Genomic DNA, 24,887 nt, shown 5'->3' with positions numbered 1-24,887 from the left:
GTGGGTCCTGATAGCCAATAGGCGGTTCGGAAGTGCCCTAACAGGTGCCTAAGGACGGTCCGCCGTCTCCCACCCATCTCTCAATGCCTTTGTCCTCTGGACCTCGGACCAATTGTAGCAAGTACAATTGGTAGCAATGGGAGTCTAAAGAGACCGGCAGTGGGGGTGGAGAAGAATTATAAGTCAGGCAAGATACGCAGGCAGCCTGAAGGGGCGGGGCTAAAGTCCAGAGCCAGCGTCCCTCGGCCTGAGGAGCTTGAAGCTCCTAGGCTGGGGGTAAAACTGGGGCTCAGGTCTGTGAAGCACGCGCGCACGGGGTGTGGGCAGGGATGCTGAGCAAGTTGGCGGTGGCAAGAACTTGGGGGAGGCTGGAAGGGGCAGGGTCGGTGGGCGAGGCTGGGTAGAGAGAGAGGGGTCGGAGGGCAACGCCGGGTGGCCGGGAAGGGGGACACGGGGTCGAGTGGGCGCGACGTTGGGTTGGGGCCAGGAGGAGGCTGAAAAGGAGGGACAACTACAGGAGGCACACTATTTGCTCCAAGATGTCATCTTCCCATCCACTCCCCCCTACCATGGTTTTGAGGCTTGGATTGTTGTGAAAATGTCAGGAGGAGAAGGCAAGGCAGCTAACATTACCCTTTCTTCCATGCCCGAAGCAGACGTCCCTGATGTGTGGAACTGCCCCTGGAGCTCTTCACGACCTTCTTCCTTCTGAGGAATCCTGAAACTTCTGTCATGGAAAAGTACCACGTGTTGGAGATGATTGGAGAAGGCTCTTTTGGGAGGGTGTACAAGGGTCGGAGAAAATACAGCGCTCAGGTGCTAAACAAAAAGGGATATCTCTTGGGTGGGATTCTGTACCCCCAACTCCATTGGAAAACAGGTCCTTAAGGGAAGCATTCATATCAACCTGTGACCTAAGGCACTGACTCCTTCATACCTCTTGTGGAGTGTGAGCTCTGCAATTGGGTTACTCAGGTTCAAATCTTAGCTCTGCAACTTTCTCGCCTTAGAACTGTGGACATGTTACTCAGCCTTTCTGTGTCTCAGTTTTCTCATTTATAGAGTGAAGATAAGTATAGTGTCTGACTGATGGGATTGGAGGATTAAATGTAATGTCACATTGAATCACTGCACAGTGCTTAGTAAACAAGTAAATAAATGTCACATTATTAATCAGTATCATCCCATGCAGGAAGAAATAAACCGTCTGAATGCTATTTTTCTCTCTTCGTTTTTCCTTCCTTCCATTTCCCCTAAATCCCTTAAATCTTGAGTTCTTTACCTAAATCAGAATACCTCTCCCAGCATCCACCACAGGGATCTGTCTGGCAGAGGCTGTTTCCTCCCAGGGCAAAGGGGTAAGGGAAGGTTGGGTAAGGCCAGGGTACCATGGGGAGAGCGGAGTAGGAGACTCTCAGGCATAGTGAGAATGGCTCAATCCAAACCTCACTTCTGGAGTTCTGAGGCTAAAGTTTCAGTAGTGTGTTTAGGCCTTGACTCTTCATCTTGCCACTGACAGGTGGTGGCCCTGAAGTTCATCCCCAAATTGGGACGCTCAGAAAAGGAGCTGAGGAATCTGCAACGTGAGATTGAAATCATGCGGGGTCTGCGGCATCCCAACATCGTGCACATGCTCGACAGCTTTGAGACTGATAAAGAGGTGCATCTTGGCTTGGAGTCACCTCTGCCCAAGAAGAAGTGTCGTAGGAATTTTCCAACTTCAGTGCATAAATCTGGAGCCATCAGTGCCTTTGCCTTTGCCTTTCAGGTGGTGGTAGTGACAGATTATGCTGAGGGAGAGCTCTTTCAGATTCTGGAAGATGATGGAAAACTTCCCGAAGACCAGGTATATTTTCTGGCTCAAACTTCTCCCCAGCCCCGACTTTCCTCAAGGTAAGGACTGGTAGGGAAAGCTGAGGACACTGAGAGTTTCTGTTTTGAAAATTTCCTGAGAACAATATAAGCGTTTAGGTGTGTATAGAGGCAGTGTGGTGTGACACACAGTGGAGTGTGTCAATTGTGGAGCCCAAATCTTTGAATACGAAGTTGGGCTCTGCCACTCTCTAGCAGGATCCTCTTGGGCAAGTTACTGGAACCTCTTTGTGCTCCGTTTCCTCTTTTTAAAATGGAAATAATCACGTCTGTCTTATAAAGCTACTGTGAGGATTAATGACTTAATTCACATAAAATGCTTAGAAGAGTTTCTGAAATACAGTAATCACCGTAGTTAGCTATTGTCAATGTTGTCATTGTCCGTGGGCACCGTGGGGGAGAAGGGCCAGTGCGCTGGTACCAGAGAGGGCGGGATGGTGTAAGTGGTGGTGAAGGTAAGATTGGCCACCTAGACAGCGGTCAGCAGTGGGATTCGGTGGAGTACATTTTCCAGCCACACTTATCCTGGGGGTTTTCTGTACTCCAGCAAGTAGACCCTCTTCAGGACTTCCTGTTGCAGCATTCTGTTCCTTTATGAGCACTCCTCATCTTTGATGAGTCACTCTATTCCTTTAAAAAAATGACTATTTATTTTTAGAGAGTGGGGGAGGGAGGGAGAAAGAAAAGGAGAGAAACATCCATGTGCAAGAGATACATTGGTCAGTTGCCTTTCACACGCCCCTAAATGGGGACCTGTCCTGTAACCCAGGCATATGCCCAATGGGGAATTGAACCAGCAACCCTTCTGTTTGCAGGCCAGCACTCAATCCACTGAGCCATACCAGCCAGGGCCACTTATTCCTTTTGTCTGTCTTGTTTGTTTGACTACTTGGGAAAGGGATTTTGTCTTACTTAGTAATAGCTAATATATATTTGGTTGAGTGTCTAATGTATATTGAATGCTTACTAAATGCCACGCACTATTCTGAGCATTACATTACTTTACATGCCTTAATTCATTTAATCCTTACAATAATCCTAAGAGGTAGGTGGCATCATTATTGTCATCTTATGGATGATGAATCTGAGAGGCACAAGATAATCTGCCCAAGGTCACGCAGCTAAGTGAAACTCGTTCCCTCTGAGTAGAGGAGTGAACAATTGAAAAAATGATTGAGTAGGGAAGCAAGTACTATATAGGGTATCTGAAGCTCTGGAAGAAAGGGAAGGAAGAGAAGATCACATCGGCTGTAGCTTTAGGGAGGAGTCTTTGGGCTCCTCATCAGGCTCCTTCCTCTGACCTCTCCTCTCTTTCTCCCACCTGACTGACCTCTAGGTTCAGGCCATTGCCGCCCAGTTGGTGTCGGCCCTGTATTACCTGCATTCCCACCGCATCCTCCACCGGGACATGAAACCTCAGAACATCCTCCTTGCCAAGGGTGGTGGCATCAAGCTCTGTGACTTTGGGTGAGGAGCCCGACCTTCTGCCTCTGCTCCCGTTTCTGCAGGGAGTCTTAGACCCTTCACTCGGCATATGTGGGCCTTGTTTTAGAGCCTGAGCGAGAGACCGGGACTCCTTGCTGGGTCTCTTGGAAGGTGCTCTTTCTGTTCAAGTTTCAGATGCCTCACACAAATGAGATGGGGTCGTGGCCAGGTCTGGTTTTTGTTGAGTGTCTTCTCTCTGCGTTTCCATCCCATCCCCTGCAGGTTTGCCCGGGCTATGAGCACCAACACAATGGTGCTGACATCCATCAAAGGCACTCCCCTCTACATGTCCCCGGAGCTGGTGGAAGAGCGACCATATGACCACACCGCAGACCTCTGGTCCGTGGGCTGCATACTGTATGAGCTGGCCGTGGGCACCCCTCCCTTCTACACCACGAGCATCTTTCAGCTGGTCAACCTCATTCTCAAGGACCCCGTGCGCTGGCCCCCAACCATTAGTCCTTGCTTCAAGGTAATATAGAAAGGGAGATTACTCTTGTGTTAGAAACCTGTATCCCTCTGCCTCTGTTCCCTTTTTTAAAACCCTTTTCCAGAGCTGGGCAGGAGTTTGCAGTTAATGCAGGGGCTGGTGCAAGCTGCCTTGCTTTGGTACTGCAGGGGCTTGTGGGTGGATATGCCAGACTTGGGAATAGCAGCACCTCCTTGGGCCAGGATACCATTTATCACAATGGAAAGGTGATTTCAAGACACCAGAGATGGACACTGATTCTTTCACACACCCCGTGTTCCACTCATTTCCTGTCAGATGATAGCTAGCTTTTCGAGCACAGCTTTCAGTCCTCTTCCTGAGAGAAGGAATCTTCAGCTCTCCAAACGGCCAGAGCTGGGGGTGCTTCCTTGGTGATCAGGGGCAGATGAGGGGAGTGGTGTCTGCTCCCTGCAGCTAAGTCTCTGCAGGCTGGAGGAAGGGGGGACAGAGGGAGGGAGGAAAAAGAGTTGACCCTTTTTAGTTCTTACCTAAGGCAAGATTTGGACCTTTAGTGGAATTTAGATGCAACTTTCTCCCAGAGTGAAATCTGGTAACTTTCCTTCACTTTATCTAAGACGAAAAGGGAGAGGTTTCTCCCCACCCTATTTAGTTTGGAGAGGCTCAAGTAGTTATCAAAAAAGAACCTAAACAAAGGAAACTTAAGCTGGTGATAGCCATAGGATATTTATTCTCCCTGAGGGTAGATGGGCAGTTCTCTCCAGCCAGAGCCATGACGTACTAATCCCCTTGTTTTAGGGCAGTGGTCACAGTCCAGCACCTTGTATTCTCAATTTCAGGCCCAACTGAGGAGTTCCCCAGGGACACCTGAGAATGAGGTGCCCTTTTATTTTTTATTTATTTATTTTTTAAAGGAAATATTGACATTTTCAGTGTTACAGTAAGAAGACAGGCAATGGTAACACCAATATTTTTTTTTAAGATTTTATTTATTTATTTTTAGAGAGGGAAGGGAGGAAGAAAGAGAGAGAGAGAAACATCAATGTGCGGTTGCTGGGGGCCATGACCTGCAACCCAGGCATATGCCCTGACTGGGAATGGAACCTGCCATGCTTTGGTTCGCAGCCCATGCTCAATCCACTGAGCTACGCAAGCCAGGGCTATGAGGTACCCTTTTAGACGCAGTCTCCTTTCCCTCCCACCTTCTGAAGACGTGCTGAAAGATGTCTGGTTTGCAGTGCCTCACACACATCCACACCCGGTGACATGTGCGTGTGAGCGTGCTTCTGGCGCAGACCGGTCTGTGCCTCCCCAGCTGTGGATGCACCTCAGTCAGAGGGCGTGCAAAGTGAGCAATTTAAGATCCCTTTGAATGCTTGAATTTTCTGAAGGTGATTTTGAAGGTGAGAGCCCTGTCTTTCTCCTAGTTTTTTTTCTCACTTCTTCACAACACTGGTGACATTGAGATTTCTGTTTTTACTTCTGAGGTCCCAAAATGGCTGTGGAGAGAAATTGGGGGCCCCCCAAGAGATGAGGCAGTGAGTTCTGAGCGTGATTTCAGCCAGGGAGATGAAGCCTGAGGACAGGGTTCGAGAGCATGTGATCCAGACCACCTGGTCTGCTCCAAGATTAGACTCTGGAATCTCGGTTTGCAGGTTCTGCTGATGAGTTAGAGACTATATGAAGCGAAGGCTGATGGGGGTTTTCTCTCCCCAGAACTTCCTGCAAGGACTGCTCACCAAGGACCCCCGGCAGCGCCTGTCCTGGCCAGACCTTTTATATCACCCCTTTATTGCTGGCCGTGTCACCAGTGAGTCATTAGGGTTCCCAGGGCTTTTGCACTTCCTTAGTGTTCTCCCCAATTTACCCACCTTCCCCCAATATCTGGATCCAAAATATCTTCTGGACCCCACCACCTTGAACTTTCTTCCTAGCTCTTTACCTTACCTTTGCCACCTGCCTTACAGTTCCCCTCCGTCTTTGTCACTGTATCAAAATAGTCTTCCACAGAAGCCTGGAGACACGGACGTCGTCTCTGGCCAGGTGGGCGTGGTGCAGCTCCAGCTGACCATGCCTTTCCCCTCTTCCCTCCCTGCAGTAATAACCGAACCAGCAGGCCCAGATTTGGGCACCCCATTCACCAGCCGTCTCCCCCCAGAGCTTCAGGTCCTAAAGGACCAACAGGCACATCTGCTGGCCCCTAAGGGCAATCGATCTCGAATCCTGCGTCAAGCCTGTAAGCACATGGCTGAGGAGGCCAAACAGAAGCAGGTGTGTGGGACTACGTGGGGGATGTGGGACATGACCAGGCTAGTGACTTTCTGGAGTTGCGAAAGGGCCCCAAGTAGGATCTGTGCTGTGCTATGGCACCCACATAGTTCTGATTGTCTCCTGCCCACTTCCCACAGAAACACCAGAACACAGGACCTGCCCTTGAGCAAGAGGACAGGACCGTCAACGTGGTTTCTGGCATGACCCCTCTGCCCAGACTAAGGGCTGCTCCTCAGGAACCAGGCCTCTTGGCTGGGGTCATGGCCTCAGAAATGAAGAGCAGCTGGACTGAGCTGGGGGCTGGAGAGGCCCCCCCTGCACCTCGGTGAGGAGCGTGTGGCCAGGGATTTATAGGGTGAGGTAGCTTGCAAACCTTTGGCTTTAGCCAAAGCAAGGAAAACATGGTCCCTGTCACTAAATATATGGACAGAGCGCGAGGGCTCTAAGTCCTGGATTCTTGGATTCTAATTCCAGATACTTTTCTGATTCATCAGGAAACATAGGAACTTTCCGTTCTCTATGCCTCAGTTGTACATTAACTGAAAGGGGAAGCATTCTCTCAATGCAGAAAGAATGCATTGAAGGGAAGGTTATTTGAGTTGGGAGCCTGGGTATGCTTAAGAATAGGACCCAAAGTGCGAGAACAGTCAGGGATGTGTGTAGAGTGCTTAACACACCTTGTCCTGGCCGTGTCCAAGAAGGTCTCCCCCATTCAGTCCTACGTGGCCTTTGCTTAACTCCTGTCTTGGCTTAGAGGGAGGGACAATGTAACGAACCCCAGGCCTCACAGGTCTGTAATTCATCCTACTTCCGCTTCCTCTGGCAGGGAGAACCAGCACACCCAGGACGGTGAACAGACATTCCCAGGGCCGAGGCCGGAGGCGGCGGGCCAGCCGACCACTGATGTAGTGGACCTAGAAAATGAGGTGAGCGCTGGGGGCTCTTCCTGGCCCTGTCACTACCCCAGGGTGTGGGGTCTGGGAAGGTGTTTTTCTGCAGCGGGGCTTCCCAGTCCTCCAAGTATGAGCTCCCTGTGTTTAAAAACTGCTTTCTTATTATTAACTTACAGGTTTTTAATTGCACAGTTATCTCAACATGTAATTATTAAAAATTGGAAAACAGATGAAAACATAAGTCCCTCTTAGGCATTACCTAGGTCCTAGAGGTGTCTGTTGTTATCAGTTCTGTCCGTCTCCTTCCAGCCTTTCTGTACTTTTGTATGTACGTATATGCACACATAGAAATGTATAGAAAGTATATGTAATATATATTTAAAATATATATATAAATATATATACACATATAGAAATATAGAAATATATAGTTCGGCTGTTTTAATGTTACTGAGTTCATACCATATGTATTGCTTTACATCATGCCAGCTCACCATATGACGTTTTAGATGTCATTCTACATCTGAACGTGTAGTTCTAGTCAATCTTCTGTGGGTGTTTTTTAGTGTTTTAACTTTTAATTTTTTTAATTTATTTTATTTTATTTTTAATTTTTAAACTTTTTTATTTTTAGAGACAGGGAAAGGGAGGGAGGAAAGAAACATCAGTGTGTGGTTGCCTCTCACGCGCCCCCTACTGGGGACCTGGCCCACCAACCAACCCAGGCATGTGCCCTGACTAGGAATCAAACCAGCGACCCCCTGGTTCCCAGGCTGGCACTCAGTCCACTGAGCCACACCAGCCAGGGCTATTTTATTTCTTTTTAATCTCATATTTTTCTTTATTTTTATTGTTGACAGTCTTGCACATGTTGCTGTTTTCCCCCCTTCTCTCCATCCCCAGCTCCCCCTTCCCTCTGGGCATCACCACACTGTTATGTGTGTCCATGGGTCATACATGTCTTGGGTCTTCAACTGATCCCTTTACCCTCTTCCATCCAGTCCATCCCCAGCCCCCAGAGTTTTGACACTTGATTGTGAAATAATTCAAACTTAAAGAATAATTGTAAGAATACCGCAAAGAATTCCTGTATGCTCTTTCACCCAGATTCCCCAGTTGTTAAAATTCTGCTATGTTGCTTTATGGTTCTCTCTCTGTATATATATATAAACATATCGACTTTCTGTATCATTTTTAGGGTAAGTGGCAAATATGCCCCTTTGCCCCTGAATACTTTAGTGCATAATTTTCTAAGAACAAGGTCATTTACTTGCATTACCATAGTCCAATTATAGAAGTCAGAAGATTAACATTGATGTAATTTGGTTGCTTAATCTATGATCCATATTCAGATTTTGCCAATTGCTCCAGTAATGTTCTTTATAGCCAGAAATTTTTTCCTGATCCATAGTCCAGTTCACTGTTATGCAGTGCATGTAATTATTTTACCATTTTAATTTCCTTTAATCTGGAACAATTCCAAATCTTTTTTTTTTTTTTTGCCTTTCATGACTGGCAGTTTGAAGTACACAGGCCAGTTATTTTGCAGAATATTCCTCAGATTGGTACTTCCTCATGATTAGATTCATGTTATGCATTTTCTTGGTAGGAAGACTGCATAAGTGATGCATCCTCTATACAACGATCTTCTCAATAACTTCTAAGTGTTATCTAATGTGGATGGGCCATGGCTTCATATTCCAGTATGGACCAGCTTTATGACATTTCCTTTTTTTTTCAAATTATTTTAAATTGTAAGCCATGCTGCAATGGATGGACATCTTTCTAAGTATCTCTTCGTGCACGCATGCCGTTGTTCTCCAAGAGACTTTTCAAGACCCCCCGCCTACTTCCAGCTCTACCTCTTTAAACTGGTGACTGGAAATGGTACACCTGTGCCAGAGGAGTCCCTGGTTTCTTGCAGTTACCGCACGATCCCCCAGACTGGGAGCTACTGCCTTCGACCTTCCACCCTGACCTCTGCCTCTCCCCTGTGCCCCAGGAGCTGGACAGCGATGATGAGTGGCGACACCTGCTAGAGGCCAGCAAGCCTACGCCCATCCAGCTGAAGGCCCCTCTCACGCTGCTGTGCAACCCGGACTTCTGCCAGCGTATCCAGAGTCAGCTGCAAGAGGCTGGAGGGCAGGTGATGGGCAGGAGGATATCGTGGAGGGGGCTGGAGACTATTTTCACAGATCAGACATTAAAAAACATTGATTGGCATAAGGAGAAAGAGGCAGTTTGCCCGTTTCCAGTTTTCTTTCAATGCATCTGCTTAATTCATGGAGAGTTGCTAACCTCCTTTAGTAAAACAGAAAGAACAGGTCTTGGGTTTCTCTCTCTGAAGGGAAGAGCATCCACCCAGAGCAGGGATCATCAAACTTTCTGATGGTAAATACTTTAGGCATTGTGGGCCATGAGGCAAAAATGCAGAACATGCCTGGCTGATAGGGCTCAGTGGATTGAGTCTTGGCCTGTAAACCGAAAGGGCACTGGTTGTATTCCCAGTCAGGGCAAATGCCGTGGTTGTGGGCCAGGTTTCCAGTTGGGGGCATGAGAGAGGCAACTGATGGATGTTTCTCTCCTTTTCTTTCTCCCTCCCATCCCTTCTCTCTAAAAAAAAAAGTAAAAATTTAAAAAAAAATGGAGGATGTTATGTAAGTATTTCTACAATGAGAGAAAAATGTATCTACACAACTTTTAAAAAAGATTTTGTTTATTTTTAGAGAGAGGGGAAGGGAAGGGGAAAGAGAGCAAGAGAAACATCAGTGTGTAAGAGAAACATTGATTGGTTGCCTTATGTACAACCCTGCCGGGGTCCAGCCTGGGCGGGGTCTCAGGGCCCCCGAAGGATGCAGGGCTAAGGCGAAGCAAATGAAGTGAGACACCTGGTGGGGTGCCAGAGGACAGCCAGACTTTTTGGGCCCAACTGATTCCCCAAGAAAAATCAGTCTTTATTTTTATAGGGGAGGTTATACAACATTCAATGCATAGTGTGATTATTAAAACAGAAGCGGTGACCATAGAAATAATTTTGAAAAGCACAGAAGGTTTTACAGATCACTCATGTTAAAGAAATAACCAAAAAGTACAGGAGGTCCCACAGATCAACCATATTAAACAAAGGTTATTTTGACCAAGAGGGTCATTAATCAGATAGTCAATGAAGCTATACGGGCACAAACTTTCAGGTGCCAATTAGTAACTAGGTGTCTATTAAGATTCTAGGGATTGGTCTAAATTCAAAGGGTGCAAGGGGTGATTTATAGGTTATATAGAAATTAGCTATTGTCTGTTGAGGTTAGATTTGTCTCGGTTAGGTAACTTGTTTTTTGCCTAGGTTTTTTGATTTATACATCTTGGGGGGGCCATGTTTTGTGTTCATTTCCATATATTGAGATTATTATTTTCAACTAGAACTCTTTGCTTTTTTACACTCCTCTCCAGGGTATGGGAGGGGTAGTGGCTCTAATAAACCTTAAGCTTTTGAGTGGTGACTCCTTAAGAAACATTCCTAGCAACAGCTTCCTTCAGCGTTCTGGCAGTTGGTCTGCCCGTAGTTTAATTTTGTCCTTAACTTCCCAGGTGGGGGAAACAGGCAGCACTAGGGTTGCTAGGGGTCTCTATTCTATGGTCAGCAAGTCATTTCGCGCAGAATCAGAGGCATCATGTAGAGTTTTTGTTATAACACACAGGTATCTAAAAATCCCACCCCCTATTGCTAGCAGGGACGGCCATACAGGAGGAGACAGACAGGAGATCCGACCACAGTCACCTCTGCTGTGCAGATGCGTCTCATCCGACCTGACTGTGTCAAAGGTCAGCTGTTGGTCGGCTCCTGACACACCCCCAGCAAGGGACCTGGCCTGCATCCCAGGCATGTGCCCTGACTGGGAATTGAACTGGAGACCCTTCAGTTCACAGGCCAGTGCTCAGACCACATCAGCCAGGGCTGTCTACAATATTTTTATTGACAAAATGAAAACTGTAGCTATGACAATTGATTATACAATATTTTTTAATACAGATATGCTAACTGGAAGAATAAGATTCTTTTTTAGGGAGAAGCAGTGTTCCCTCATAAAAAGCCTTTCCTTGCTTCTCTGAAACACAGTGACCTTCCTTCCTGGGGACGCACCGAAATATGTTGCCTGCATCTCTTCTCTCTTTTCTTTAAAGTCTTTTTAGTGATTATTTAATACATGTACCGAGATGTGAAGCCATCGCCATAACCCAGCTTTAGAACATTTGTGTTCCCCCAGTGAGATGGCTCATGCCCACTTACAGTCAGTCCCCAGCCCTGCCTTTGGGCTCAAGCCGCCGTTAGCCTGTTCTCCGTGTCACAGACTTGCCTTCTCTGGACATTCCATGTAAGTGGGATCGCACGGTATATACAGTGCTCATGTCTGGCTCCTTAGCATCATGTTTCTGAGGTTCATTCATGCTGTATCAGTACTTCATTCCTTCTTATTGCTGATTAGTATTCCGTTACATGGACATACGTCACATTTCATTTATCCGTTCACCAGTTGATGAACATTGAGGTGTGTTCCCCTTTTTGGCTTTTATGAATAATGCCGATATGAACAATCATGTTGGAATCTTTGTAGACATACTTTCATTTCTTTTCGGTGGATACTGAGGAGTGGAATTGCGGGGTCATGTGGTAAATTTATGTTTAACATTTTAAGAAGCCACCGAACTATCCAAAGTGACTCGGTTTGCATTCCCACAGCAGTGTATGAGGGTCCCCATCTCTTTGCATCCCTGCTAACATGTATTATTGTCTGTCTTTTGACTGTAGCCATTCTTGTGAGTGTGAAATAGTGTATCATTATCTCTTTAATTTGCATTTTGTTAATGACTAATGTCAGGCATCTTTCCATGTGCTTGTTAGCCGTTTGCGAAATTTCATCTCTTCTGCTCATTTTTTAAATCAGGTGGTTTATCTTCTTACTGAGTTGTAAGAGTTCTTTGGTTATTCTGGATACAAGACCTTTTTCAGATATGTGATTTGCAAGTATTTTCTCCCAGTCAGTGCTTTGTCTTTTTATTCTTCTGAGTGTCTTGAAGTACAAGGGCTTTAAATTTTGATGAAATCCAATCGCCATATTTTCCCTCTGTAGGTTATGCTTTTGGTGTTGTTTCTAAGAAATATTTTCCAGACCCGGCCCTGGCTGGCGTAGCTCAGTGGATTGAGCGCGGGCTGCGAACCAAAGTGTCGCAGGTTCGATTCCCAGCCAGGGTACATGCCTGGGTTGCAGGCCATGACCCCCGGCAACCGCACATTGATGTTTCTCTCTCTCTCTTTCTCTCCCTCCCTTCCCTCTCTAAACATAAATAAATAAAATCTTTAAAAAAAAAAAGAAAGAAATATTTTCCAGACCCAAAGACTTAGAAGTTTTTTCTTCTGTGTTTCTTTGAAAGGTTTTCTAGTTTTAGCTCTGACATTTAGTTCTCTGACCCATTTGAGTTAAATTTTGTATTTAAATTCTGTATATAACGTGAGGTCCGCAATGTGAAGGACCTAAGTCGATACTTTGCACGTAAGCACACAGCTGTCCCGGCACCTTGTGTTGGAAGGGCTCTCCTTGGTCCCGTGAATTGCCTCGGCTCGTTGCCGCTCTCATTTGAGTCTCGCATGTGATGCTGGACAGCTTTTCCGTAGGGAAGCAAGGTAAAAGCTCTGCCTCCAGGTGAGACTTGCTAAGGTGGAGTTTCACCCGAACCACTCTTCAGCTGTGTGATTGTGGACAACTTACTCAGGCTGCCTGGAAGCTTCGGTCTCACCTGTAACGGTGTTTGTGTTTACTTCAAAAAGTTTTTGTAAAGACTGAATGAGCAAATAAGTGAAAAGACTTAAAACAATGATGTAAATGTCATTCTTCTTTCAAGAATAATCTTTTAAAGAATAACCATGTAAAAATACAATACTGTCCTCAGCTTGCAGGCTGCATAAAAATAAGCGGTGGGCAGGATGTAGTGTGTGGACTGCAGTCTGTCAGCCCCTGGTCAAGAGTTGAACAGTATTGTTTTGTTTATCTGGAGTTGGATAGCATCTGTTTTGTGTCCATTGTTTTTAATTTTCAGGAGTTTATGTGAGTGCGCGTGTGTTTTGTGTTTAAGATGAAGGGCCGGAGGAGGGAGGGAACAGCTAGGAATGGCATTGCGTCTGACACGGAGACCCTGAGGGGCGGGCCCCTCCCCCTTGGTCACTGTTACATAAGTCAGGTGACCTGACCGTCTGTACTCCTCTTCCCCCCTCTTCTCTGGGCTCCAGACTCCCGAAGAAAGGAGTGAGAACATCTGGTCAGATTTGCCAACTCCTTGGGGACACCTGATCTGTGATCTTCTTTTACCTCTGATGATATTGATTACCCCTCCTTTCCCTTGTACCCAGATCCTGAAGGGCAAGCTGGAGGGTGCGTCCCACATCCTGCCCGCACTCCGGGTCCTGAGCAGTCTTCTGTCCAGCTGCAGTGACTCTGTGCCCTTGTATTCCTTCTGCCGTGAGGCCGGGCTCCCCGGGCTGCTGCTCAGCCTGCTCAGGCACAGCCAGGAGAGCAGCAGTATTCAGCAGGTGAGCACCGTTGGAGGAGCCTCTGAAGGCTTCCAGGAGTGTCTGCGTAGATTTTTCTTCTTCGAGCTGCCATCTCTGTTTGAACCAGTTGCCTTTTTTATTTTCTTTCCTCCTCTTTTGACTTGGTTGACCATGAATGACAGACTTTAGTGCCTCATGAGACCAGACACATAATGTCGGTTAGTGAAGTCGACTGCGGCGGGCTGTGTGCGTAGTGCGGATGGATAAACTGGGGATCCCATGCCCAGTCTAATGGTACATCCTCTCCTCAGCTCCAGCCCACTGTTGCCATGTGGAAATTCGGGCCCGGTGTTGCCGGATCTTCCAGTTTTCCTAGAGAAGCCAGAAATCCAGATTTTTATGTGTAATGTCCCAATTCTTAGAGCACCGTGCTTTGAAGTGTGAAGTCCTTGGCTTTGCTGACCCACTTTTACAGAGTGGGTACTGCAGTTTGGAGGTTAACTGACTCACACCCAGGCTCTAATTTGTAAACCGTCACGGAGACGGAAGCAGAGGAGCTCGGATTGAGACTCAGCGTGTCTGCGGACAAACCTCTGCTTCCCCGCGCTGTGTTCTGCCGCAGCTGAGCTGAGCACAGAACAAGGAGATGTTTAATGGGACCCCGGCTCAGGCAGCTAGAAAGCTGCCCTATGGGCCCTGGATGGCATAGCTCAGTGGATTGAGCGCGGGCTGGGAACCAAAGTGTCCCAGGTTCGATTCCCAGCCAGGGTACATGCTTGGATTACAGGCCATAACCCCCAGCAACCACACATTGATGTCTCTCTCTCTCTCTCTCTCTCCCCCCCTCCCTCCCTTCCTTCCCTCTCTAAAAAAATAAAATAAATAAAATCTTAAAAAAAACTATCATTAAAAAACATAAGTTGTTTAACTTATGTTAAAATGATTATAAAAAAAAAAGCTGCCCTCTGCTGATGAGTACTAATCTTGAATGTTTTGAAGAAACGTAGAAAAGAATTTGAGCTATTTTGAAAAACAGAACCTCCTAAACTCCAAAATGCTGTTCAGGCCAAACAAGACACATTTTCATCCTGTTTGCAGCCCACTGTCTGCCATCCGGTACTTCTAGGTCTCCTCTCTGGACACTCTCTTCCTCCTGCCCCTTTCTGTCTAGTCAGCCGGACTGGGTATTTAATACCCTTTTAAACTGTTTTTTAATTCTTTTTCTCCATCTACATTGCCCTTACTCTCTGTCCTCGTCTCTGGCAGCAATGTTGGTATGGGACCTTCTCACGGGACCTGATGGCCGTGATTCAGGCCTACTTTGCCTGCACCTTCAATCTGGAGAGGAGCCAGACGGATGACAGGTGGGATAGGACACAGGTTTGCCCTGTTGGCCAGTTTGGCTTTGATTTCTATCCCCACTCTTCCCGTCTCCTTTAGGAAGAGGCTAAGTGAGAAGCCATTATTAGTGACAGGTTTGGGGATCAGCGGACTGACCCCTCAGAACCCAGCTTGTCCTCTTAAGGACCCTGAGATGCCCCCAGGTTTGCCCCACGACTTTTGGGACTTAGTGTCAGCAGTCACCATACACTAAGTGAATGGGTCAAGATGTGAAGAACTTAGAGAAAGGAGGGCATATATGTGAGACTGGGTGTGCTTAGCAGCGGGGAGAGGCAGGAGCATTGTGATGTGTTCCTTTGCTGAGCTGCTCCCGCTTGCCCAGAACTGCCTCATTCATGCATCTGGGCTTTAAGTAGGAAGATGAGAAGAAACCATGGGCTCATTTTTCCCCAGCCTGCCGGTGTTTCAGGAAGCTGCCAGCCTCTTTCTGGACATGTTGGGGAAACTGCTGTCCCAGCCGGATGACTCCAGGCAGACTTTGCGGAGGGACAGCCTTATGGTAACCTGTTCCCGCTTCCCGATTTCTGTCTCTCCTGTCCTTCCCTGCGTCTCTCCCGCCTCCTTCCTTATGACTAGACGGGGTTAGATCAAGGTAACATATCACGTATTTGTTGGATGACAGCTGTGTGCCATATGCAGTTTGAGTAAGAGAAAGTTCCTATCTTCAGAGGACAGGGATAGTCTAATAGGGGAGATGTATACAGTGATCAAGGACAGTAGTGTGAAAAGTACATTGAAACTTTGTACAGAAACACCACTGAAGATTGACACTACCTGGAGAGTCATAGGAGAAATCCTGAAGAAGGAGATCATCTCTGCTGGAATTTGCAGAATCCATAGTGGTTTGTCAGTAGGGGAGGCAGGAAGGTAGAGAGGATATTCCAGGCGGAAAGAGCAGCATGCAGAAAGGCCCAGAGGCAGTAAGGAGTCTGGCCTATTTTAGGGAACCTTACGTAGAGGTATTTCTTCCTGAAGAGACTTGCAGACCAGCTAGTGATTCCCAGCCTCGTTTGTGCTGTGGCCTAGTGAACTACATGGATATAGGTTCTCTGCCCTGGACTCTGGAGCTGAGGGCTGGGGAATGGAGGGTTGAGTGAGAACACCTCAGAGGAGACGGTTAGAGAGGAACACGTGCAAGGACGTAAACAATTGCCTGGTCACTACTCACACTGGCAACTGGGAACACACATTTCGGCTACTTTCCTGCCTCTGGCTGGCAGTCCCTTCAATTTCTTGTAGTCTGAGAGCCTGTGTTAGCATCCCTCACCCTTTCAAGGCAGGGAGTTTTGAATATCCAAAGTAAATTTTGACCAGCAACAACTCACATTATTGGCCAGCACTCCTCATATGGCATTGTGCGGTGAGCAGCATGGGGAGTTTGGAATAGATCTCCCACCTTCTGAAATTCTGAGTCAGGGGACTGGGTCGGGAGGGATCCAGGGATCCCCAGCAATCCTGATACCCATGGCCACAGATGACACTTTGGGAAACATTTAGGGAGCAACTGCTCAGAGTAAAGAAGGACGGACACCTAAACCCTGCCCTTGCAATGCGAAGGCAGTTAGTTATAAATGCCTCTTCCATACGAGTAGTGCTCAGAATCAGGTAGCTGGTCCCCCCGAGTTTTCCTCCTCCTTTCTCAGGTTCTCTGGGGGCTCTTGCCCCTTGTCATAAGCCTAGTCAGTTTTCTGATGCCCGAATACGCACCCTGCCCTCGTCTCCCTCAGTGCTTTACTGTTCTGTGTGAGGCCATGGATGGGAACAGCTGCACCATCTCCAAAGCCTTCTACTCCAGTCTGCTGACTACCCAGCGAGCTGTGTTGGACGGGCTCCTTCACGGCTTGACAATGCCACAGCCCCCTCTCCACACGCCCCCAGGTAACCAGAGCGGGGAGGGGAGGACTTGCTTGTTGAGTAGGTCCAACTCTGCTCTTTCTGCTGCCGTCACCTAGGCACAGTTTAGTGAGCGCCCCATAAATAACCGTGGACTGAAAGAATGGAGGGGGATCTGAGAGAAACAAGTAGGCCTACCCTGCATTCTTTGCCTTTCTCCATAGGAGCCCCTCAGGTGAGCCAGCCACTGCGGGAGCAGGGCGAGGACCTGCCTGGAGCCATCTCCTCTGCGCTGGCCGCCATATGCATTGCCCCTCTGGGGCTGCCCGGCTGCTGGGAAGCCAAGGAGCAGGTTTGGGCTGCAGTTTCTTGTTCCTCTCACTCCCGTTGCCAGGGTTGGAGAGGCTGGCCCCGGCTTCTCAGAAAGGCAGAGAAATAAGCTGTTATGCCTCCTCTTACCCTTTACTTCCAGAAACAGATGATCCCACCCTGGGTCTGGGCCTCTTGTAGAACATGGTGTGGCCAAAATCCCAGAGGCCTTCATTGGAGAGCTCAGGGACAAGTTGCCCATGTGGCGGAGTCATTGGTCTGAAGCTCCCCGTGATGCTTCTTCAAGGGCGCAGGGGTCAGGTTTCCTGCCCCTTTTGTCTGGCAGCACTGTCCTCTGTGCCCGCCCACACTGGGCTGAAGAGCGTGCCTTTCGGCTCGCTGCTGGCCGTAAATACTGGGAACTGGAATGTGGCCTGAGGCTTCGGACCCTGGGGCGAGAGTGACTGGCAAGGGATGAGAGTCCTGATTAGTTGGAGACATGAGAGGAATAGGATTGGAATAATGGAAACGGGATTGATTCTTCAGGAATGTCCCTACAGATCTCTCGGCACTTGGCAGACCAGCTCACCGAAGACAACAACCAGCTGAGGCCATCCCTCGTCTCCGGGTTGCAGCATCCCATCCTGTGCCTGCACCTTCTTAAGGTACTGCCTGCCCATAACTCTCGGCTCCGCGGATTTCTTTTTAACCCCAGCAGACACACACACACACACACACACACACACACAGACTGAGATGAGAGACCCCCCCGTACCCTTGCAGAACTTCTTTCTACTTTTAAATCTTTTCAACTGAGATGGCCCCACTATTGGCCAGTCCTCACCAGGACTGAGAAGAATCCTTATCTCACTGTCTTACAGCAAGAGGTGGAAGTGGCCCAGACTTCTCTGATCCCCGCAAGTGTGGGCATCAGATGTGTTGAGAGGCTGGCCTGCCTTCAGCCAAGCCTTCCCATCTGGGAGCCCAGGTGCTGCTTGCTCACTGACAGGCCCCTCCCCACTTCCTCAGGTTCTCTACTCCTGCTGCCACGTTAGCGAGCACCTGTGCCGTCTTCTCGGGCAAGAGCCCCTGGCCCTGGAGTCTCTGTTGATGCTGGTTCAGGGCAAGGTAGGCCAGCAGCACAGGTGGGCATGTCGTGGTGGCCCCGCCATCTCAATCAGAGATTGCTCTGCTATCCTCAGTTTCCTTTGTAGGTCAGGGTAGTGGACTGGGAAGAGTCTACTGAAGTGACTCTCTACCTCCTCTCCCTTCTTGTCCTGCGGCTCCAAGACCTGCCTCCTGGGTGAGTCATGCAGTGGGGTCTCTGCACTAAAATCTTCTGCCCACAGAGCTCACCCTGACAGAGAACAGCCTACCCTTAGGAGGGACTGAGACAGAGGGAAGGTTTCTCCACAAAGAACGGACCTTGATTCCCACCAACTTTGTGACTTGGAGCTGGACATGCAGCTGGGGTGGAGAGTGCCACTCAGGGGAGAAGGAAGGCCACCCTCCAGCCTCCTTCCCCACTGCTGCACCCCCTGACATATGTCCTTGTTCCAGAATGCAGGAGCTAGGCAATGAGATTGCTGCTCTCTTCACCCGTTCTCACGTCGTCTCTCTTGTGGTGAGTTTTCAGCTTTCACCCTGCCCCCCTTTTCACCCCATCATCTCACCCTTTGGGGAGCAGGGGAGTCGTCATCCCCTTAGCCCTTGTTTACGCGGTGTTCTCCTGGTCTAGGACAGCGACCTCAATCCTCCCTGCTTGTGCTGAACACCGTTTCTTGTCTGCCTCTAACTCTCCAGAGTGCAGCGGCCTGTCTGCTGGGACAGCTTGGACAGCAAGGGGTGACCTTCGACCTCCAGCCTGTGGAGTGGATCCCTGCCACCACACACGCCCTGTCCGCCCCCGCGGAGGTGAGATCTGCAGGGAATGCTTAGCTAGGTTTTCTCTGCGTCAAATAAGGAATGCATTTGGGGAGGAAAGACTGAAATTCCAGCCAGCATAGAGTAAACTGAAAATTGATAAAGGAGTCAAGGAATTTTTGTGGCCCTTCTTCCCCCAAATAGTTGGTCCCTCTGAGTCAAGACTAGTCAGGGCTTCAGATCTGTTGTTAACACTCCGGACCATATAAGAGGGAGCGATGCATTGTTTCTGTCTTGGGCTTGGACACTTGCCCAGTAAAGACTCTCTCCTTTTCAGTCCATTTTTCTTCACTGCCACCAGAGTGAGCTTTCAGTGGAGGAAACTCTGATCGTTTGTTCAAGCAGTAATTACCTACCACATGCGTGGAGCAGCAGACCCCGTTCTAGGCTCTGGTAATACAGCAGTGGATAAAAGTAAAAATCTTGCCCATGTGGAGCTTGTGTTCAGTCCTCAGTGGCTTCCCACTGCTTCTGGGATGAAGTCCACATTTTTTAGCAGGCTGCTGCAGGCTCATCTGTTTCCTCTAGGCCCCACAATCCTGCTTGACCAAGAGAGTTACATTTTGGAAACTCACTGTGGTCTCTCACAACCTGCCTTTATATATGCTGTGACTTTCGCTTGGAGCGTTGTCCCTTACACCTTCGCCTTCTCTCGCCTGCCTTTTACACTTGTGATCCCATCGGTTTCCTGCCTCTAGGATGCAGAGTGAGGCACTCTTTAACTGTGGTCTCCCGGCCTCTTGTGTAGAAAGTATTTTCCTAAACTGTAAGTTTTTTCTTTGTCTGCTTACCCTACCAGACCGTGTGCCTTTAGGACAGAGTTATTTGATCGAATAGGCAGGAACCACGACTTTCCACAGCACCAGGTGGAGGAAAGCTCTTCCTGCCTGACCAGGAGTTGGGTGTGCAGGCCTGTGAGGCCATCTCCCCCGGCTCAGAGGTCTGCTTTTCTCCTGCCTCTTTCCTGCAGGTCCGGTTGACTCCCCCCGATGGTTGTGGGTTCTATGACGGCCTGCTTATCCTTCTGCTGCAGCTCCTCACCCAGGTACAACTGCAACTTAGGGCATCTGGGAAGTAAGGGGACAAAAACTGGGCATTTTAGGGAGCTGCTGGACATTAGGAAAGAAGAAGCAATCCACAAATGACTATGCTTGTGGTGGCTTTAGAAGGACCCCACCTGCCTTCAGTGTGGACCCTATAGTTTTATTGATTTTAGGGAGAGAGGAAGGGAGAGAGAGTGAGAAACATTGATTTTCCACTTAGTCATTCACTGATTGGTTGATTTTTTTTTTAAGATTTTATTTATTTATTTTTGGAGAGAGAGGAAGGAAGGGAGAAAAAGAGAGAGACATTATTTGTTGCCTCTTGCATCTCCCCAGCTGGGAACCTGGCTTGCAACCCAGGCATGTGCCCTAACCAGGAATTGAACTGGTGACCTTTCAGTTCACAGGCCAGCACTCAGTCCACTGAGCCACACCAGCCAGGGCTCACTGGTTGATTTTTATACATGCCCTTACCAGGGATCTAACCCACAACCTGGGCATGCTGAGATGATGCCCAAACCAACTGAACTACCCGGCCAGGGCAGTATGGATCCCTTAAAAGGAAGCATGCAGATGTATCCCTTGGGATGCAGTGGAAAGAAAGGTTTCCCTGGTTTCTCGTAGACCGTGCACATGGGTTGAGAGGTCAAGGGGTTAAGATATGATAAGAACGGGAACCAAGATAAAAGGGAAACCCCAGCTGGGAAAGCAGAAAGGATCATTTCTGGGACTCCCTTTCCTCATCTGTCAGGGACAGGAGTGAAAAAAAAAAAGGCATTTTGACTCCTGACTTCGACCCCGCCCACCCACCTTCCTTTAATTTTTGTCTCCAGCAGGGGAAGGCTAGCCTGATATGGGACGTGGTTAGCTCAGAAATGTGGACTGTTCTGTGGCACCGCTTCTTCATGGCGCTGAGGCTCCCCAAGGAGGTGTCTACACAGGAAGAGGAGCTCTCACTGTCCAGTCCGCGTCGCTCAAGCTCGGAGCCAGACTGGATGCTCATCTCGCCCCAAGGTAGCGTTTCATCCGCACGGCCTTCTCTGTGGGGCCTGTGTATGGATCCCCCTTCGTGAGGAGCAGCCTAGAACCAGGTTAGCCACGGAAACTGCTGCTGCTGCTGCCGCCTGGGCAGAGGATGGAAATTCTACACGGAAACTGCTCAGGGACAGGGAAGGGACTGACTAAGTGGAAGCCATGGGGAAGCAGGAGCTTCTGGGCTTCTTGTCTGTTCCACTGGGTCTTCGTTCTTGACGTTTCCAGGCGTGGCAGCCCTGCTGAGCGTGGCTGTGGTCACCTTCACCCAGGAGCCCCAGTTATGCCTGAGCCACCTGTCTCAGCGTGGAAGTAGCCTCATGTCCACCCTGAAGCATCTGCTTTCCCCCAGCTTCCTGCAGCAGCTGGGCCACGCGTGAGTTTGAGCTATAGGAGGGAGAACTGCAGATCCAGAGAGCCCGCAGTGGCAGGCAGGGAGGGGGAGGCAGGAGAGAAAAGTAGCTGATGGCTTGAGCTACGAGGCAAGAGATGATATGCTGAGATGGGGGAAGGAGAGCTGGACTGGGAAACTTGAGGCGGGGGGGCGGGGATAATGAAAGGTAGGTGAGCAAGACTGAGTGAATCCTTCCACACTCCCCTCCTTAGGCCTCACGGGTCCGAGTTTCTCCCCATGGTGGTACTCTCTGTCTGCCAGCTCCTCTGCTTCCCCTTTGCCCTGGATGTGGACGCTGACCTCCTTGTGGGTATCTTGGCTGACCTCACAGACTCCGAAGTCACAGCCTACCTGCTGCAGGTACTTTGGAGGCCTGAAGGTGGGGGAGGAAGATGACCAACCGCTGGGTGCACTCCCGACAGCTCCAGGGCTCTCCTTGGCCCCTGTGAGAGTAGTGCGTGTGGTTCGGTCTCAGAGTGGGAGTGGGGAAACCATTCAGGCCTGAACAGAGGAGTGTGGGTAGAGCTGGGGTTGGTACCTCCATCAGTCCCTTATCTGAATTCCATAGGAGCTCAGCAGGGTGGACATCCCAATCTGGGCACAGGAGACTCAACTCCTAGCCAGGAATAGCTTCTCTAGCAGTTCTTGGCATTAAACCGTGGATTTCCGACAAGCAGAGCAAGGACTGAACTTGGAAAGGACCTTTTCTCTTGGGGCCACATTGCATCTCCTGCGGGGTGCTGTGGGTCAGCTCTCGCTGCGCTCTCTGTGGTGTTCTCATCATAGCGTGGCTTTTCTCCCAGATTTCAGGCTCCTTGTAGCTATCGAGTTGCAGTGTGTTCTCCCTCTCCCTGAGCTGCTTTGCCTGCTCCCCTCCTTGTCCTCTCCTAGGTCTGCTGCTACCATCTTCCGTTGTCACAAGTTGAGCTGCCCATCAGTCTCCTCACACACCTGGCCCTCAGGGACCTCACCTGCCTCAACCAGTTTGTGAACACGGTGGCTGCCTCCCCTAGAACTATCGTCTCGTTCCTCTCAGTTGCTCTTCTAGGTGACCAGCCGCTGCTGACCTCTGACCTTCTTTCTCTGTTGGCGCACACAGCCCGGGTTTTGTCCCCCAGTCATCTGTCCTTTATCCAAGAACTCCTGGCTGGCTCTGATGAATCCTATCGGCCCCTGCGCAGCCTCCTGGGCCACCCGGATAACTCTGTGCGGGCCCGCACTTACGGGCTTCTGGGACACTTGCTCCAACACAGTGTGGCCCTGCGTGGGGCACTGCAGAGCCAGGCTGGACTGCTCAACCTCCTGCTGCTGGGGCTTGGGGACAAGGACCCTGCTGTGCGACGCAGCGCCAGCTTTGCTGTGGGCAATACAGCCTACCAAGCTGGTCCCCTGGGACCTGCCCTGGCAGCTGCGGTACCCAGCATGACCCAGTTGCTTGGAGATCCTCAGGCTGGTATCCGGCGCAATGCTGTGTCGGCTTTGGGCAACTTGGGGCCTGAGGGGTTGGGGGAAGAGCTGCTACAGTATGAAGTACCCCAGCGGCTCCTGGAGATGGCGTGTGGAGACCCTCAGCCAGACGTGAAGGAGGCCGCCCTCATTGCCCTTCGGAGCCTCCGCCAGGAGCCCAGTATACATCAGGTACACCCCGGGGGATTTAGGGACCGTGGTGAATGGGTTATAGTTCACAGCAGTTTCCTGAGATAGCTGCAAAGGAGTTGGGACTTCCAGAAATCAAAGTTTGTCCTTCTCTTGAGAGCAGGAAACCCAGGGGCAGTGTCTTGGAGATGAGTTTTTATTTGCCATCTCTCACTCCGGAGAAGGGAGGGGACCAGGAAGAGGGCTCCATCAGGCTGGGAGATGCCTGGGATCTCCAGGACCACCGCTTCTCCCATCCAGAGTCTACGTGGGAGGGAGGCGAGGGAGGACCAGGGATGTGGAGGTAAAGGGTGGCTTCCTTCTGGGTGTCGTGACGATGCTCTCTCTCTCAGCACTTACCATGTTAAAAGCACCATGATAAGAGTTTTACTTCTATTACCTGGTTTAATCTGTTTCTTATTTTGCAGGCTATGAAGCTGAGGCACAAAGAATTTATAACTTGTCCAAATGACAAAGCTAGTATGTAGGATTAGACTTCTGAAGTCAAGAGTCTGAGTCCCATATTCTTAACCACTGGTTTATTCTGTCTTTTCCACTCAATTCTCAGTGTATAAACAGCCCAGTGAAATCACGTATCTCCCTGTGACAAGGCTAAACCTCCAAATTATAATAGCTCAGTATGGGAGCATTTTTGAGCTTCATGCAGAACAGAGATTTTGACAGGATGGTAATGATATATATTATAGGATTTTCTGGCAGTCCTTGTGGAGACGTGATAAAAAGGACTCTTGGCGGTAATGAGGTTAAGTCCCACTGGTCCAGATCCATGGCTTGGAATCACAGGTCTGCTATTGCTTCTCCTGGGGACAAGTGCATGGACCCCTTGGTGCCTTGGTTTCATGGTCTGTAACCACAGAGAGTGGAGGTAGACCTCTGGTCCTGATGAGCCCCGTCTCCAGGGTTTCTCTCTTCCCACACAAACTATTTTGAGTCCCCAAGAGCCCTTTTTTGTTTTTTCTGGAGTGGGAATTGCTAGGCCAAATGAGAGTCCCCTGCATGTCATGTTTTGACACCTTCCCTCTGTCCCACAGGTGCTCGTGTCCCTGGGTGCCAGTGAGAAATTAGCCTTGCTCTCCCTGGGGAATCAGTTACTGCCGCACAGCAGCCCCAGGCCTGCCTCTGCCAAACACTGCAGGAAGCTCATTCACCTCCTGAGGCCGACCCACAGCACGTGATCCCAGATTTCCCGGGTCCAGCCTCCAGCCTTCGTTGCCCCGCTGTTGCCAACTCTTTTTCTGCTATACAAGCCAACAACTCGACTGAGAGCTAAAGAGATTTTAAAAAGAGAGAAAAGCTGCCAACTCAACTAATTTGAGAATGAGAAATGAGAAAATATTTATATATAAAGCTTCCCCCACCCCCAGTTCAGGATGATTTCAGCCAGTAAACTTCATTGGTGCCAGAGAAGACCCCTTCCTTCTCTGCATCCAGAGGTCTTTTCTCCAATGCTGTGCCTTTAACCCCAGGAGCATGCTTCCTGGATCTCGGGGGAGACACCGCCTACCTGAGAGATCTCTTCCTTTCTGGAGCTCCTGTGATCCTCCCAACAGGTCCTAGGTTTAGGCACACGCGCCCGAGGACAGTGATGAGGACAGAGCCTGTCTCAGCTCTAGACGCGGGATAAATGCCATCAGTCCCTGTTGTGAAGGCTTCCTCAGTCCGTCGCCCACATTCCCATCTACAGGGGGCCGGGGGTGGTGTATCCTTTTTTTTTGTAATGTTTGTAAACTCTTGTAATAAAAGGTGTGCCTCACCCTACTTTGAGCTGCCGGAGTACGGGGTTGGG

The 24,887-nt window shown here is 49.3% G+C and overlaps 1 protein-coding gene across 7 annotated transcripts; it reads left to right on the top strand.

Moving 5' to 3' along the window:
• Position 1: 1 nt before the first annotated feature.
• STK36 (serine/threonine kinase 36) lies at positions 2–24,366 on the top strand. Of its 7 annotated transcripts, none has more exons than XM_028509464.2 (27): positions 2–293; positions 657–816; positions 1,520–1,660; positions 1,769–1,846; positions 3,209–3,339; positions 3,580–3,829; positions 5,522–5,615; positions 5,904–6,076; positions 6,214–6,401; positions 6,903–7,002; positions 8,972–9,115; positions 13,370–13,549; positions 14,777–14,874; positions 15,305–15,410; positions 16,639–16,789; positions 16,969–17,096; positions 17,614–17,718; positions 18,083–18,181; positions 18,268–18,356; positions 18,614–18,677; positions 18,857–18,967; positions 19,947–20,021; positions 20,853–21,033; positions 21,280–21,427; positions 21,658–21,805; positions 22,337–23,083; positions 24,133–24,366. In XM_028509464.2, the coding sequence occupies exons 2-27, from the start codon at positions 733–735 to the stop codon at positions 24,274–24,276; spliced, it is 3,957 nt and encodes a 1,318-aa protein (XP_028365265.1). In that variant the 5' UTR covers positions 2–293; positions 657–732; the 3' UTR covers positions 24,277–24,366. The 7 variants fall into 7 exon arrangements, with proteins under 7 accessions (XP_028365265.1, XP_035878740.1, XP_035878736.1 ...); XM_036022847.1 differs by lacking the exon at positions 24,133–24,366 and adding an exon at positions 23,205–24,076 and having other exon boundaries at positions 197–293; positions 20,856–21,033; XM_036022843.1 differs by lacking the exon at positions 24,133–24,366 and adding an exon at positions 23,205–24,075 and having other exon boundaries at positions 197–293.
• Positions 24,367–24,887: the final 521 nt, after the last annotated feature.

Source organism: Phyllostomus discolor, chromosome 4 (genome assembly GCF_004126475.2).
Source record: "Phyllostomus discolor isolate MPI-MPIP mPhyDis1 chromosome 4, mPhyDis1.pri.v3, whole genome shotgun sequence".
Classification (NCBI taxonomy): Eukaryota; Metazoa; Chordata; class Mammalia; order Chiroptera; family Phyllostomidae; genus Phyllostomus; species Phyllostomus discolor.
The sequence above is the reverse complement of the archived record's forward strand: the minus strand, read 5'-3'. Positions and strand labels throughout refer to the sequence as shown.